The sequence below is a fragment of the Lycorma delicatula genome, chromosome 4 (assembly GCF_047948215.1).
Source record: "Lycorma delicatula isolate Av1 chromosome 4, ASM4794821v1, whole genome shotgun sequence".
In the NCBI taxonomy this organism is placed as follows: Eukaryota; Metazoa; Arthropoda; class Insecta; order Hemiptera; family Fulgoridae; genus Lycorma; species Lycorma delicatula.
Window position 1 is genome coordinate 100,625,433 of NC_134458.1, and position 13,776 is coordinate 100,639,208.

The 13,776-nt window shown below is 27.3% G+C and overlaps 1 protein-coding gene across 3 annotated transcripts in view; it reads left to right on the top strand.

The window, feature by feature from the left end:
- The first annotated feature begins 550 nt into the window (after nt 1–550).
- Nucleotides 551–13,776, top strand: part of Ttd14 (TRPL translocation defect 14) — a 129,359-nt gene continuing 116,133 nt past the window's right edge. The window contains exons 1-2 of one of the 3 annotated variants that reach the window (XM_075363799.1): nt 551–768; nt 1,044–1,064. In XM_075363799.1, the coding sequence (XP_075219914.1) occupies nt 714–768; nt 1,044–1,064 (76 nt within the window). In that variant the 5' untranslated portion in view covers nt 551–713. The remainder of the gene's footprint in view (nt 769–1,043; nt 1,065–13,776) is intronic. The other 2 variants (XM_075363801.1, XM_075363800.1) reach the window with 2 other exon arrangements.

The window sequence follows — 13,776 nt, forward strand, 5'->3', positions numbered from 1 at the left end:
TACTTACTTCTTTCACGTTGATGTAGCTACCTCCTAAACCTGGCAAATTTCTTTATTAGAAATGAGAAAAGTTATGGGTTATCTAATATGAATTTAAGCATTTAAATAGACAATGAAAAAAGTAGTACTCTCACATGCTGTATTCGTATTTCTTGCCATGTTCAGTGAGCCCGTTCAGAAAATGGCGCAAACATCTAATCAACGCTGTCATCTGTTGTAACTTAACTTAAAATCTATAACTTACATGCAGGGATAACAGTTTAACTTAAGTAATACAAGTAGAAATATTATCAATCTCTTGGAAAAACATAAGGTGATTTAAAGTATGACCGCGTATGATTACAATTCTTTCAAATATATTTATAAAGTTTAATATTTACATAAGTTTCTGAAATTATTTTTAATTTGCGTGAATTTAATAATAATTTGTTTACCTTTCATTACAAATCGTAAATATCTCCTTTTGCATTGATTTTTTCCCAATTTATGGAAGAGTGAATCATTATAGTCGAGTTAAACGCAATATAAATAGCCGTGGTAGTTCAATTTTTCTTCTGCTCACTGCTATGTTAACATGGCCGGTATACGTATGGTAGTTTGTCGAGTCTGCTCAATGATGATCAGTTTTAAATGGCTATTACTAATTTGATCGGTACAGTGACATCAAGCATCTTAGTTTACTACTTTTATTTTTATAATACTTACAGCTAAAGATGACCGAAATGGAACCAAAACAAAGAAGACTCTATAAAATCGTCCTCACTGGAGGTAAGTTTTTTTTGGAGGCATGTGACTTTTTTTGAAATGTCGATCTTTATTTATGTTCAAAACTATGATTTTTTCAGTTGCGTTTTATATCGTAAAGGTTATAGCTTTTTTATTATTATGTTCAACGCCATGTCAATTGTTTATTTACATCATTGTATTACGTAACGTAATGGATTTTTTTTTAACGTATAAATGACTGAATTGCGTATTTTATAGAATTGTTTGCTAATTAATTCTTAAGCAGTTGGAATATTAAATTTTTTGTTTGTTTTTAGGATGGTGGATATCCGAGAAACGTAATATTTTTTATGGAGTTTCAAAATAGCACGTTTTCGTAAAGTACATTATACACTATTAATTTTATTCTCTTATCGGTTTATCGTATTATTAGTCTAGACCTTGTTAATTGACCATTACCAATTTGTGATTTCGTTCATTAATGTAGGATAAATTCTTCTTAAATTATTTTGTTTGTTTTAGTAGTTCAATTTTATATTCTCACAGCTGTTAGTTTTTCGTTTTTTAAAATTCACATTTAATAATTTTTTTTTAAGGATATTTATTAATTGTCCCCCTTATGTATTAGTTTGGTTTACAGATCTCTTAATTCCATGTGATATAATGTGTATGCTGTCAGTTTTGTATTTTTTTTTGTGTAATTTTTATTTGAATAATTTATTTTACAGTTCCAAATGATTTCTGTGATCTGTTTTTCCTTCTATGGTGTCATTGCCTTGTAATTGTGTAATTTGGTTTAATCTAGTTTAGATTTGGAGTTCAGTTAAACAGAGGACAAATCTTAATAATTTAATGTTTAGAATAATTTTTAAAAAAAAGTTATTTGATAAAAAGAATTTTTGTTGGAATTTTTGAAAATTTATTTAGAGCGCTTATAATTTATGAATTTCAATTTCTATACCTTAAGCTTCTGCAGTTTAACTCATAGCACTTTTTTTAAACAAATGTCAACATATTAAAAACTCTAATAATAGCCTAATTCATTTAAACACTGTTTTCTTAATTTTTTTTATGAATAGCCATTGTGTAAATTTTTAAAGGAAGAATTGCTCTCACAAAGTCTATTTATATTCTTATAGTAATTGGGTACATTTAAATTGGAAAGAATTGTGTAGTATAATTTTTTTCATTATACATTTTAGATTCCTAGATTCTTTAGAGAATTTGAATTCCAACATTCATTCATCAAAATGATTAATCTTGCTCTAAATTTGCTGCTTCAATTTCCCATTGGTAGAGAAGTGGCCCAAAATCTCAAATTAATTAACAGTACACCGCAGTTAAAAAAACGTTTAGTTCATTCAATTTTTAGATACAGATTAGTTTTTATTTGATAAGCTTTCCTAGAGACTGTTGAAACACCCCATTTTCTATGTGTTTATATAGTGTATGGTCTGGGTTTTACTCGGATACTTGTTATACTCAATTTTGATATCTGGTATTTTCATCAGTTGAGAGACTAATATCAATTAATTAAATTTTTCCCAGGAGTAGGTTGCCTGAAACTAATCTAAATTGGGTTCACCAGCTGGCCTAAATCAGTTATGTGAAAGGCAGCCAAATCTTAAAATAATTGAGTGTCTTAGAGATTTATGTACTAAGAAATTTCATGGACTTATACATAGTTGAATTAAACACATTAAACTTCTTATAAAAATGTATGCCCTGTTGACATTATATTAGGAAATCTTTAATAGTATTAAATGAAGTTTGTTAAACAATTGGAATGTTTTGCCTTTTATTATGTAGCCCAATTTTTTTGTTGAATGTCTTAATTTAATGTTTCAGTCAATTTAATCACTATTTTACCTTTTTTGGTCTATTTTTTATTAACATATGTAGTTAAGAGTTAGCTTAACCATTTACTTTTTTCTATATGCATCTTCTTTTGAAATGCCCTTGCTTTTCCTTGCCTTTTTGTGTGTGTGTATTATGAGTTCATAAAAATATTAACTAAAATCCTCGTGCTATTTTTTTTTTGTTCAGCAATTGCTTTCTCACGATTATTATTTTGTAGTTTATTTAGTTGTATATACACAAAAATAATAGTTTATTTATATTAAACAGAATGAAATGCTGATGTTTTAAATGAAAAAAAAGGTGCGTTTCATTGAAATATCATAACTTTAATACTTTCATCTGATATTTTGCAAGCTTCTACATATGGTGTGCATCTTTTTGTGTTAGGGATCTGTAGGCAGCGCATCCTTTCTTATTAAAGTAAGTGTACTGGTAGCTAATTACATTCTTGATTCAAGAGCCAGTGTAGGATATTTGATAGAAAAATCAACGTTGTTGATTTTTGGAGTCATAATATTAAAAAAAAATAATTAGTTTTGTTAACTTTGAATTTTCAACCTTATTTACAAGGCAAGTGCTTACTTGTTGTTTTACCCTGAGAAATGATTTTTTTCTGTTGCGTTCAGAGCCACAGTTTACCATCTCCATTCAGTTCTATTTCTATACATCCTTCCTGTATCATACCAACTCTTTTCTCTTCATATGCCATCTTCTCCATGTATTCTTAATATATCAGCCTAGTTTCTCATTAGACCTTCTGGCTTCTTCCAGAACTCTCAGATTTTGTTACTCTCATTTGTCCTTGGCATATTAAAGTTTCCTTCATAAAAAAAGTGCTTCACAAGTCCTATTTCTAAAATATGTCTTACAGACTCCTTTCTTACATGATCCATTTTTCTGTAAACTTTTCTAAGAAATTTCAGATGAACCAGTTTGATTCTACTTAAATCTACATGTAAGTTGTTTTAATTGTGAAACATACATTAATAGGTTGTTGTTGAGCTTTCCTGCCATTTTTTTATTTCCAGTGATCGTATTGTTTGTCAAATATATTCTGCATTTGGCTGTCTCATATGATTTGGCAATTCATGTTTCAATCCCATTGATCACACTAAAATATGTATTCTCTGACTTAACCATTTTCTTTTGATCACAGGTAATATTCTTATGCAGTTTTCTCCAGTATACATTTGCACATTTTGATATTATTTAGTGCCCTCCCCCAGCATATGTGACAATATTAAAACCTCATGATAAAATATGAGAAAGCAATTTTTATGGTATTTATATTGCTGACTGTTTTTTAACATAAAATATTTATTTTTTATAATTGAAATTATTTTTCAATAAACAATAAAATGTATTATTCTTTTTTTTTACTGAATATTTATCTCTTGATTTAAAAATGGATATTCACTTTTAAACAAGTATAAAATTCAGATAAAAGTCCCAAGTTTTGTTATGAGATTTTTTTAATGGTGTATTTTATGTTCTTTCTACTTCCTTGTACAAAGTAAAGAAAGTATTGTGATCGCAAAAAATTTAGGTTTTCAGATTTCAACAGAAATATCCATTTTGACTAGTTTCGGCGTGACGTCTGTATATATGTATGTACCTATGTACATATCTAGCATAACTCAAAAATGATTAGCTTTAGGATGTTGAAATTTTGGATTTAGGACTGTTGTAACATCTGGTTGTGCACCTCTCCTTTTGATTGAAATCGACAACCAAAAAGCCCAAAATCAAAAAAATTGGATTTTGGACTTTTTCTTAACTGCAGTAATAAGCCCTCATTGAGAGCTTTTCAATGATGTATCATAAGTGGTATTTATTTTCATTGGTTCCTGAATTATAGCTGAATGAAATTTTAATTAATGAAATATTTGGATCTTACAAGGGAAGGCATACTGGTTTGAATCTGACTTCATCTCTTTTTTTTTTTAATTTAAATACGTTGATTTATTAATAATTATTAAGCTGTGATTGTAAAAAAAAATTACAATAACTAATAATTCAATAATAACAATAATAAAAAAATTATGAAAAAAAATCAAAAGTTATTAGTGAAGTAAAATTTTATGTACTTTTAAAAATGTGTTTGTGTAATTTATTGGCATTATTACACATGTGTATATGTAATAGATTTGGTGAAACATCTATTAATTGAAAATTATCATTTAGAATCGTACTATTTTTGGATTTTCTAGTTTAATTTCTGTTTAATTTTATTTAATTATTCTGAAATTCTGTTTAATTTTATCGACCCTCACAAGAACATCATATACACTGAGGCATTCATGCCCAATCTTTAATAAATTGCAAAAATTTATTTTCTTTTAGTTCATTACTCTGATATTGTCGGACAATATTCTCCCTAGGTCGGAGTTGATCATCACTTCGTTAGTTTGTTTTTTTGTTGCCAATCATTTAATTGCTCTTTGGTTTGATATAATTCTTCTGGTCTTAATTTGTGTACACGTTCTCTAGTTTCAGCAATTGTGTAACTTTCCACTTTATTGAAGAATTGCATCCCGCTTTCAAATGATGTGCAGCAAAAAATTTGTGTATGTAATTTAATAGGCATACAAGGAAGTCATGTGATATCCACGACAGATATTTTAAAACTGAATTTGAGTTAGTATTGTAAACTATATACAACGTATTAAAAAAATATCTTCTCTTTTTATATATTTTTTCCTTTTCCACTATGTTTTCGTTTCTCATCATATAGAAAAAAAAACCTGGGTGATTGTGGTGTTTGGGCATAAGTTATTGGGCTTGCTGTAACTAAAATAATTGTGTTTGGAGATGCTGTAGCATTAGGGTTTAGTGTATAACATATATGTGTTAAAACTGAAATTTTTATAATGTTGGAAAATAAATAAATAAATGTATGTAAATAAATATATATTAATGTTAATGTGGGGGAAAAAATATATATATATATATTTTTTTTTTTTTTAATAAAAAATGTGCAATGACAATTACTCAAGCACTCTAGAAAATAAAGCAAAGGAACTGATAAAATTAAACTTTTAAGATATCAGTTAAGCATTGCATCTAAGGTACTTAATAAAAACAACAGAGTAACACAGGGTAATAACAGTTACATTATACACAGTAATACATTCTGTACATTTGCTGTCTGTGTACTCATGTGTGTTGTCACAAAGTAATGGAAATACTTAAATATTCTATTGATGAAATTAAAGAAAAGAATACCTAAATATAGGTCTTTATATGTTTTTAAGTTACAGCTAATGTAAGATTTATTCAGAACTTGAGTGTAAAAAGTGTTACTAGTGATTTATATTTGAAATGTGTGTCTTCTTTAAGGGATTATAAATTGTTTTAGGTGCAACCTCTGGTAAAATTCTGATAAGATTATTCAAAGCTTACAATTTAAAAAAAAGATTAACAAGTTTTTAAAATAAAAAAAGATTTAAAAAAATTATTTTAATATTGAGTAACTGGAAAGTTTTACTCTAAAAATTACTTGTAATATTATTGAAAAAAAATTTCTTTACCAATTTTATATAAATAAAATGAATGAAACGCATTGTGTAAAATGCAGAAATATTTTATTTTTTTTTAGCCCTTTTTTTAATTATCTTTATTTAGTTTAATGATCTAAGAACGCTATTTTATGCACATAAATATATCTTAAAACATAATTAATATGTCAAAACAGAATTACGCGTTTACAAATTATGGCTATTAGTAGTCATAACACATTTATATAGGCATGTTATTTTTACCCAGAAAGATTTATACTCTATTGTCTCCTATGTTTTCTTAGGTTTGCTTGTTAAATATACTTTCCTGTATGAGCACATAGACGCATATGTTTATACGTACATTATAATATAATACTTTGCTGTGCGTGTGTGAGCACATGTGTGTATGTGTGTATATATATATATTAATCTATGTAAATTAAACTTTTTGTAGTCCATATCTACTTCATATGTAAATTTTAGCTAATCATCTAATATTTTTTCATCCACGCTACAAAGTACAGAATTAAAGAACATTCTTACCTTTACTTTTTTTTGTTCATTATAGCACTTTCAGGCATAAGCCCATATTCAGTAATTTTTCAGAAAAATTATAATATATAAGTACAAAATTAAAGAACATTCTTACCTTTATAATTCTACTAAAATTATCTAAGATTCATGTTATTCCTTTGTACTGTTAAAATATATTTTAAATTCTGTTAAAGTAAACCACCTAGTAGAGAATTTTTGAGGTAAGATATAAATATATATTGCCTTAATTTTACCATGAAAGTACTTCCACTGGATCCCAGTCATTGAATCAGTGGATCTCGGTCATGATTGAAAGTGTTGCTATTTATATTGCAGTTTCTATAAGACAGTCTCCCTCAGACACTTCTTTTTTCACATTGGAATTTTTTTTATGTTTATATATGTAATATTTTTCTAATGTAATTCATTTTGCAGCATATTTACTTATACATATATATTAAAATATGCATTACAATTTAAATTATTAATTTAATCACCAGCACCAATTTATTGCATTAATTTATTGTGATTCACTTCAATTGGAAGAGCATTCTACTGTTTTTAAAAATTATGTGGTTGGTGTATTTCTCATTATCCACATCACGTGTATAGAAGAAAATTAAGAGAGAGAGAGAGAGTGTTCATTTGTATAAATTTCAGTAAAAAAGAAGATTCTCAATTCAAGCATTGTGGTTTGGTACTTACGTATTAACGTCACCGCAGCTACAGCTTTATTTAAAAACAAAGTAGTCAATCGGATTTCAGTGGAAAATGGACCGATATAGAGTTTAACATAGATTCAAAACAGTCTCTTTATCAATTTTAATAAATGGTTATTTATATTTATTTTATAAATATAATTTAACCAGACTTAACCTACGCTTGCTTCGCTCGCTAACCTTGACTAATTAACAGGAGTGTTTTGATTATTTAAATAAGAAATAATTGCAATAATTACTGAAAATAAATACTCAAAAAATTTATGGTGTTAATTAGTCAAGGTTAGCGAGCGTAGGTTAAGTTTGGTTAAATTGTATTTATAAAATAAATAAATATAAGTAACCATTTATTAAAATTAATAAAGAGACTGTTCATTTTCCACCGATTGACTACTTTGTTTTTAAATAAAGCTGTAGCTGCGGTGGCGTTAATACATAAGTACTGGGGTTTTTTTATGTTCAAGCATTACTCTTAACCAGATGGAGTAATTTTGTTAATCCATTTTAATTTTGTACAGAAAGTATCTCTGGTGTTTGTATTGCAATTCCCCCCCCCCAAAATAACTTATGTGGAAGTTTTTAAATTAAAATAATAGGATGCCTAAGAAAATTTAAAATTATTTTTGTCGATATATTATCAAAGAATTTTCATAAACAAATCAAGAGAATTTTGAAAAACTTTGGATAAAACAATTATTACACATATTTCTACATTGCAGAAAACATTACCTCATATTACTCATAAGTAAATCTCTTATTTCTATTGTCTATCCTTAACCTTATCAAGATATCACTTCTTTTTTTGCCAGTGATTTTTTTTTTTTTCATATTGGATTTTTTGGTTCTTTCAATTTTGATTTTTGGAGGCAGCATGAAGTTAAGCCGTTTGTGAATTGTTGATAGTTGTTTGCTTTATCTTATTTTAGACTCCTAAAAATAAAATAAAAAATTAAAACAAATGATTTATTGTTAGTTTCTTGTGCAGAATTTTTTAAGTTTAATTAAAAATGTATATATTTTATGATTAATACATGTGTTGTACACATTAAAAGAAAGATATTTAAATAAATATTTAGAAAATATGGAATGTCTGGAAAATATAAGGATATTTTTTTTTTTTTATTGTAAACTAATTTTAACTGAAAAACAATTGTGATTGGCTCCAATATCAGTAGCTAATTAATGACTGCTGTGAATAGAGATTAATTGCCCACCATGAGGGAGTAGTATGTTCATATGCTTCTTTTCCATAGTAAACTAACTTGTATTTGGATCTGATTGTCCTTGAAATTTTTACAGCTGATATTTATAGTGCTTTGCAGCACAAAATATAAGTACATCATTTAATATAAGTATTTGAATGAATGTTTTCTACTGAATTTTATTTATCTTTTGTATAAATATTGCATGCACATTTACCTCATTATGTATGCAAATATTATGCGCTTCTGTATTATACAGTTTTTAAACTAATCTGAAGTGTAGTCATTAAATTATATTTTTTCACAAATAGAAAATCTCATATGGTATTATCTGAAGAGTTGTAACATACTTCCTTACAAATGTTAATTTTAATAAGAAAAGATTATCAGTTTAGACATAATTATTGTAAATGTATTTATTTCAGGATTTCTCTTAAATTAAATTTAACATTAAATGATCTTTTCTTACTCATGTGACGTGTGCAATCCTGTAACCCATTAATCATAATTAACGGGTTAACATTCAAAAATGTAAATGTTAATGTTTTTAAGTTGACACGTGGCTCAATACTATAAAGTGTTTTGTACTTGTGTACAAGTACATAGCACATTGTATTCGTGTTTGTGATAATGATTTTAAAATGTTTTCCTCTTTGTGTATTTGCTTATATGATGTAACTTCTGGAAGTTTCATTGATTTTTATGTAATAGTTATTAAGATTAGGTTGGTCATTAACTTGGTCATGTGGATGACTTTGGGTTTATGATGGTCTGAGGAGAATAAAATTGTGTACGGCAGTGGCCTTTAATCCAGTCTAAAAAACTAGAAAAGAGTACCCGAAAATATATTTTAAAAATACATATTTCTTATACTTCCATATTAATATTACCCATGAAAAATTTATAATGGTTTAAGTAAATTTATCATTTTTTATAAGTTGTCACAAAAATATTAAATATCGTAAATCAACATACTCTACTCAATATAAATCAATGTACTGTATTTGAAAATCAATATGCTTACTAGAAATTCTTTAGGGAATTAATGGAAATTGTAAATTAAGATAATACTGAAAATTTGTAAGAGAAAAGAACTCGTTATAGATTAAATTATTGTGTATGGTTTTAATATTTATCTTATAAATTAACATCAAATATATTCTTAATTTTCGTAAGTTTGATGAAATTTCATATTTTATCCTGCAAGCAACTCTAGATACATGCCATTTAGAAACAAGAACTAAGTAAAAGATATTTTAAATGAATTTTAAAAATATTTTTAGTATTTGTAAAGCCCGTACAGACCAGCAATTAACTCAAATTGTTTAAATGTAATATTGTTCAGTCATATTTTTAATAGACATTAAACTAATTAAAAAAATATATGTAAATTATAAAAAAAAAAAATAAAATTAATCCACACATACAAAATGATACAGCCTGTGATGCATCATTTATGAAGACAACATAATGCACTAATGAGAATACCTGGTATTACATTGTTACAGTAATCATGTTAAAAATATTTGCTGATATAATTTTGTATTGAACTTGTAACGAAGTAAAATAAAAATTCATTTTCATATTTTTATTCGAGGTTTGTTTCAAAAGTAAACGCACTAATTTTCCTTTTTATGAGTTGACAAGAAAGTGCTTTATATATCCATATCTTTACATCAAGGTCAAGATTGTGACCTTGCCTGCATATTAGTACTAGAATGGTTATCATCTTGTGCTACATCTGCTTGAATACGGTCATGTATTACAACCTCGTGCTGTGTGAAATCCAAGAGAATATTGAACATCACGCTGTAAAATTGTGTGGGAAACTTTAAAAATCTGCCACTGAAACATTTGATTCTTTAATTGAACCTTAAGGGAGATTGTACTCTATCAAAAAATGTAATTTTTAAGTGGTGTAAAACTTTCAAGGAAGACCAAGAAAGTGTTAAAGATAAATTCAGTTGGAAGGTTAATATTGTCAACAAATGTGGAAGTGGTAAGAGCCATGATGGTAAAATATAATTGAATAAGTTTATGATTACAGGGAAAACCAAACCTAGAATGTAACTCACAGAATTCTAACAGTTCATTTGTAATTGTGAAAAATTTGTGCAAAACTAGTGTGTAGTTTTAAATAACACTGTGTGTAGTATTAAATAAACTGGATGGCAATTGGTGAGAATTTTCCAAAAAGATTCAAGTTAAGTCAAATATTTGTATAAAGTAATTAATTAGAAGAGGTGATTCATTTATTCTAATATACTCTTAGGCAAAATGAAAAAGTGATTCCACCCCCAACTAATTTTTTGGGGTAAATTTTTATAATTTCAACTTTTTGGGCGTCAGATCTTTATCCTTTTTTAGCATGAAACCCATTTCTTTGTGAAGTATACTTTAAGAAAGATTTAAATGAAATCATACAAAGATTAAAAAAGAAAGAAAGAGAAAACAAAATGCACATGAAAATTAATTTGTTATTTAAATAGAATAACATGATTAAAAGTTACTTTAATGATTTCTTAAGTATATTTTTTTTAACAGTATTTAAAAGTTTTTCTTTTAATTTTGTTAATAGCAAATTTTAAACATAATAGCAAATTTTACTTTAAGTGATTTAAAAAAAGTAATTATCTGTATAATATTATGCAAGACAGTTTTTTCTTTTATGTTTTTATAAATATCTCTCCTGTAGATGCTTTTTTGTGTGTTAACGCAATAATTATACTTCTGCATTGGTGGTGAGATACAGTTAAAACAAAATACAAATAATGAGATAAAAATACTTACATTTAATCACAAAAGTTAGACAAAAAATTATTAAAACTCATCACTGTTTAGCTTGTAGACTGCTGGTCAAATGTTTATGTAGATTCTGTTTCTGTCTAGTTCAGATTATAAATAATGGTACTGTATAAACTAACCGCTGAGTAATCTTCCAGTTTTAATAGCTTTTACATCATCATTATTCATAATTTTATCACAAAAAATAGAACCGATACAAACAGTTAACCAGAAGTCTACAACTGACCATTAAACAGTGTTTTTCTGCCATGTTGTGTAAAGTATATACTATATGTAATTGTATTATCCCATTTTTTATTTAATTTCAAGATTGATTTATTTTTATTTGCAAGGGGCGGCTGAAATGTAGTGCCCACTGGAATGTTATGGAACAAAATATTTCACAAAGGAACAAGTGCTGCAGTCTTGTCCCCTACTACTTACATTCTAACTTTCATTGATGTACTTGTCTCATTTTCTGTTGGTTACCATTGTTATGGAATCGAGTAAACCTGCTATGTCAGTACATCTGTAGTGGTAAAAATAAAAGCTGTTTATAGTGAAGAAAATGGCGGAGCATGGAATACTGACACTGTGGTTTACCACAATTTAAAAAAACTTAAAATTCAACCCTCAGCAAAAAAAAATATTTCTTCTGACAGTGTTCTGGGTTTCCAAATATGTATATGTGGCATTACCTGGAAGCTGGATCGACTAAATTTTTTGCAATAGATATTGAAAGAGATTGAATAATTACAGCAACCTCAAGAGATATGTATATGTGTCTTGTTCAACAAATTGTGGAGCCAGTAATTGTGCAACAGTAATGCTGGGCCACATGAACTGTGTGCAACCGTCGGTACTATCGTGAAGTTGAAATTTGAACCTTCATATTCACTGTATTTGGCTAACTGATTTTCAATTCTTTCTTTTATTAATGGTATTGATTCAACACAGATGATGGATTGAAGGACGCAGTGAAGCCATTGATCTAGGGAAGATCTTCTTTTACAGAATGAGAAAACTGGTTCACCATTGGAAGAAATTTGTAGCTAGCTGTATGTAGTGATTACATGGAAAAATTAATGAAAGTAAAATGCACTTTTATGTTGTATTTGTTCCATTTTACTCTTTTCATTTGCAACTTTAGAGCAACTGTTTATTATATTTCAGCCTTGTATAATATATATAGTTAATCACATCTAATAATGGGGACTAGTTTCCAAAACATTTTATTAGTTATTAGGAAAGTGTGATACATAATTTTCAGATTGATTTAAATTTCTCCAAGTCATTAAAAATTAAAAGTGAATCTTTAAAAACTATTTATTTACTTAGATATATGTATATATTGAATTTATTAAGAACTATTTTTTTAGCACATAGTGTAAGGTTTTGCTCAGATTTCAGCCAACCTGGTGAAATGAGATCATACTGAAATTAATTAAAGGGCAGAATTGGTGATGTCATATGCTTTTTACCTGAAAAATCGAATAAAATCAGTCACAGAATTGTATGTGCAGTTTTTGAAAAATCTGGGGTGAAGACCAATAAATTAAAAAAAACCTGTTTTTATTTTTGACATATAACTTTGTTAAATGGTTAATAAACACATAAAAATCTTAAACAAAAAATGTAGAAAATTTAATTTGGATGGTGTAAGATGAGTTGAATAAAACAAAGAAAAGTTAAAAAAATTAAAGCTTTTATTTAGAAACTGTAAATTACTACTACATTTGTCAGAAAAGTACTTATTTAATGTATACAAAATCCAAATATATTTTTGGTGTTGTGCAAAATTTATAAAAATAAAATTTAGTGTTAAAAATTCTTGTTAAAAGATTTAAAAAAAACTAGAAATTACGCAACATTTGTAAAGTAAAAATAAATAAAAACTACTTAGATAATAATTTTTTTATTAATGTCAGAAATGCAATAAATTATTTGAAAGATTATTATTTTGAAGTTAGTAATAAAATAACAGCTGATCAACAGTGCACAATACTGTATTAGTGTTTAAATCATTCTGTAAGGTACATTAAGTATATCGGATACTGTGAACTGTGCTGTCATTACAAAGATTTTTTTGTGAATTTTGGTTTGCATGTGATCAAATTGCCATTGAAGTAATGCCGTACTTATGTACTACAGACGAATAAGGTGATATATTCATTTTAGGTGTGTTATGGTAATTCTATAACTGTTGCAGTAGAATATGAAATACATTTTCTGAATTGCAGGATTCCAGATCCCTAAACATTAACGTGACTTTTCACAATCTTCGGGAAACATGTTCATGACCAGTATTCTTACCAGCTATGAGCGATCTGCCCAGCACGACGCTGTATTGATGCAGTTCAGCATAGTCCAGGCATCAGTACACGACATCTTTCTAAGTAGATCAGAGTTTTGCATTCGATGGTTTATAGGACACTTGAACAAAACAAGTTT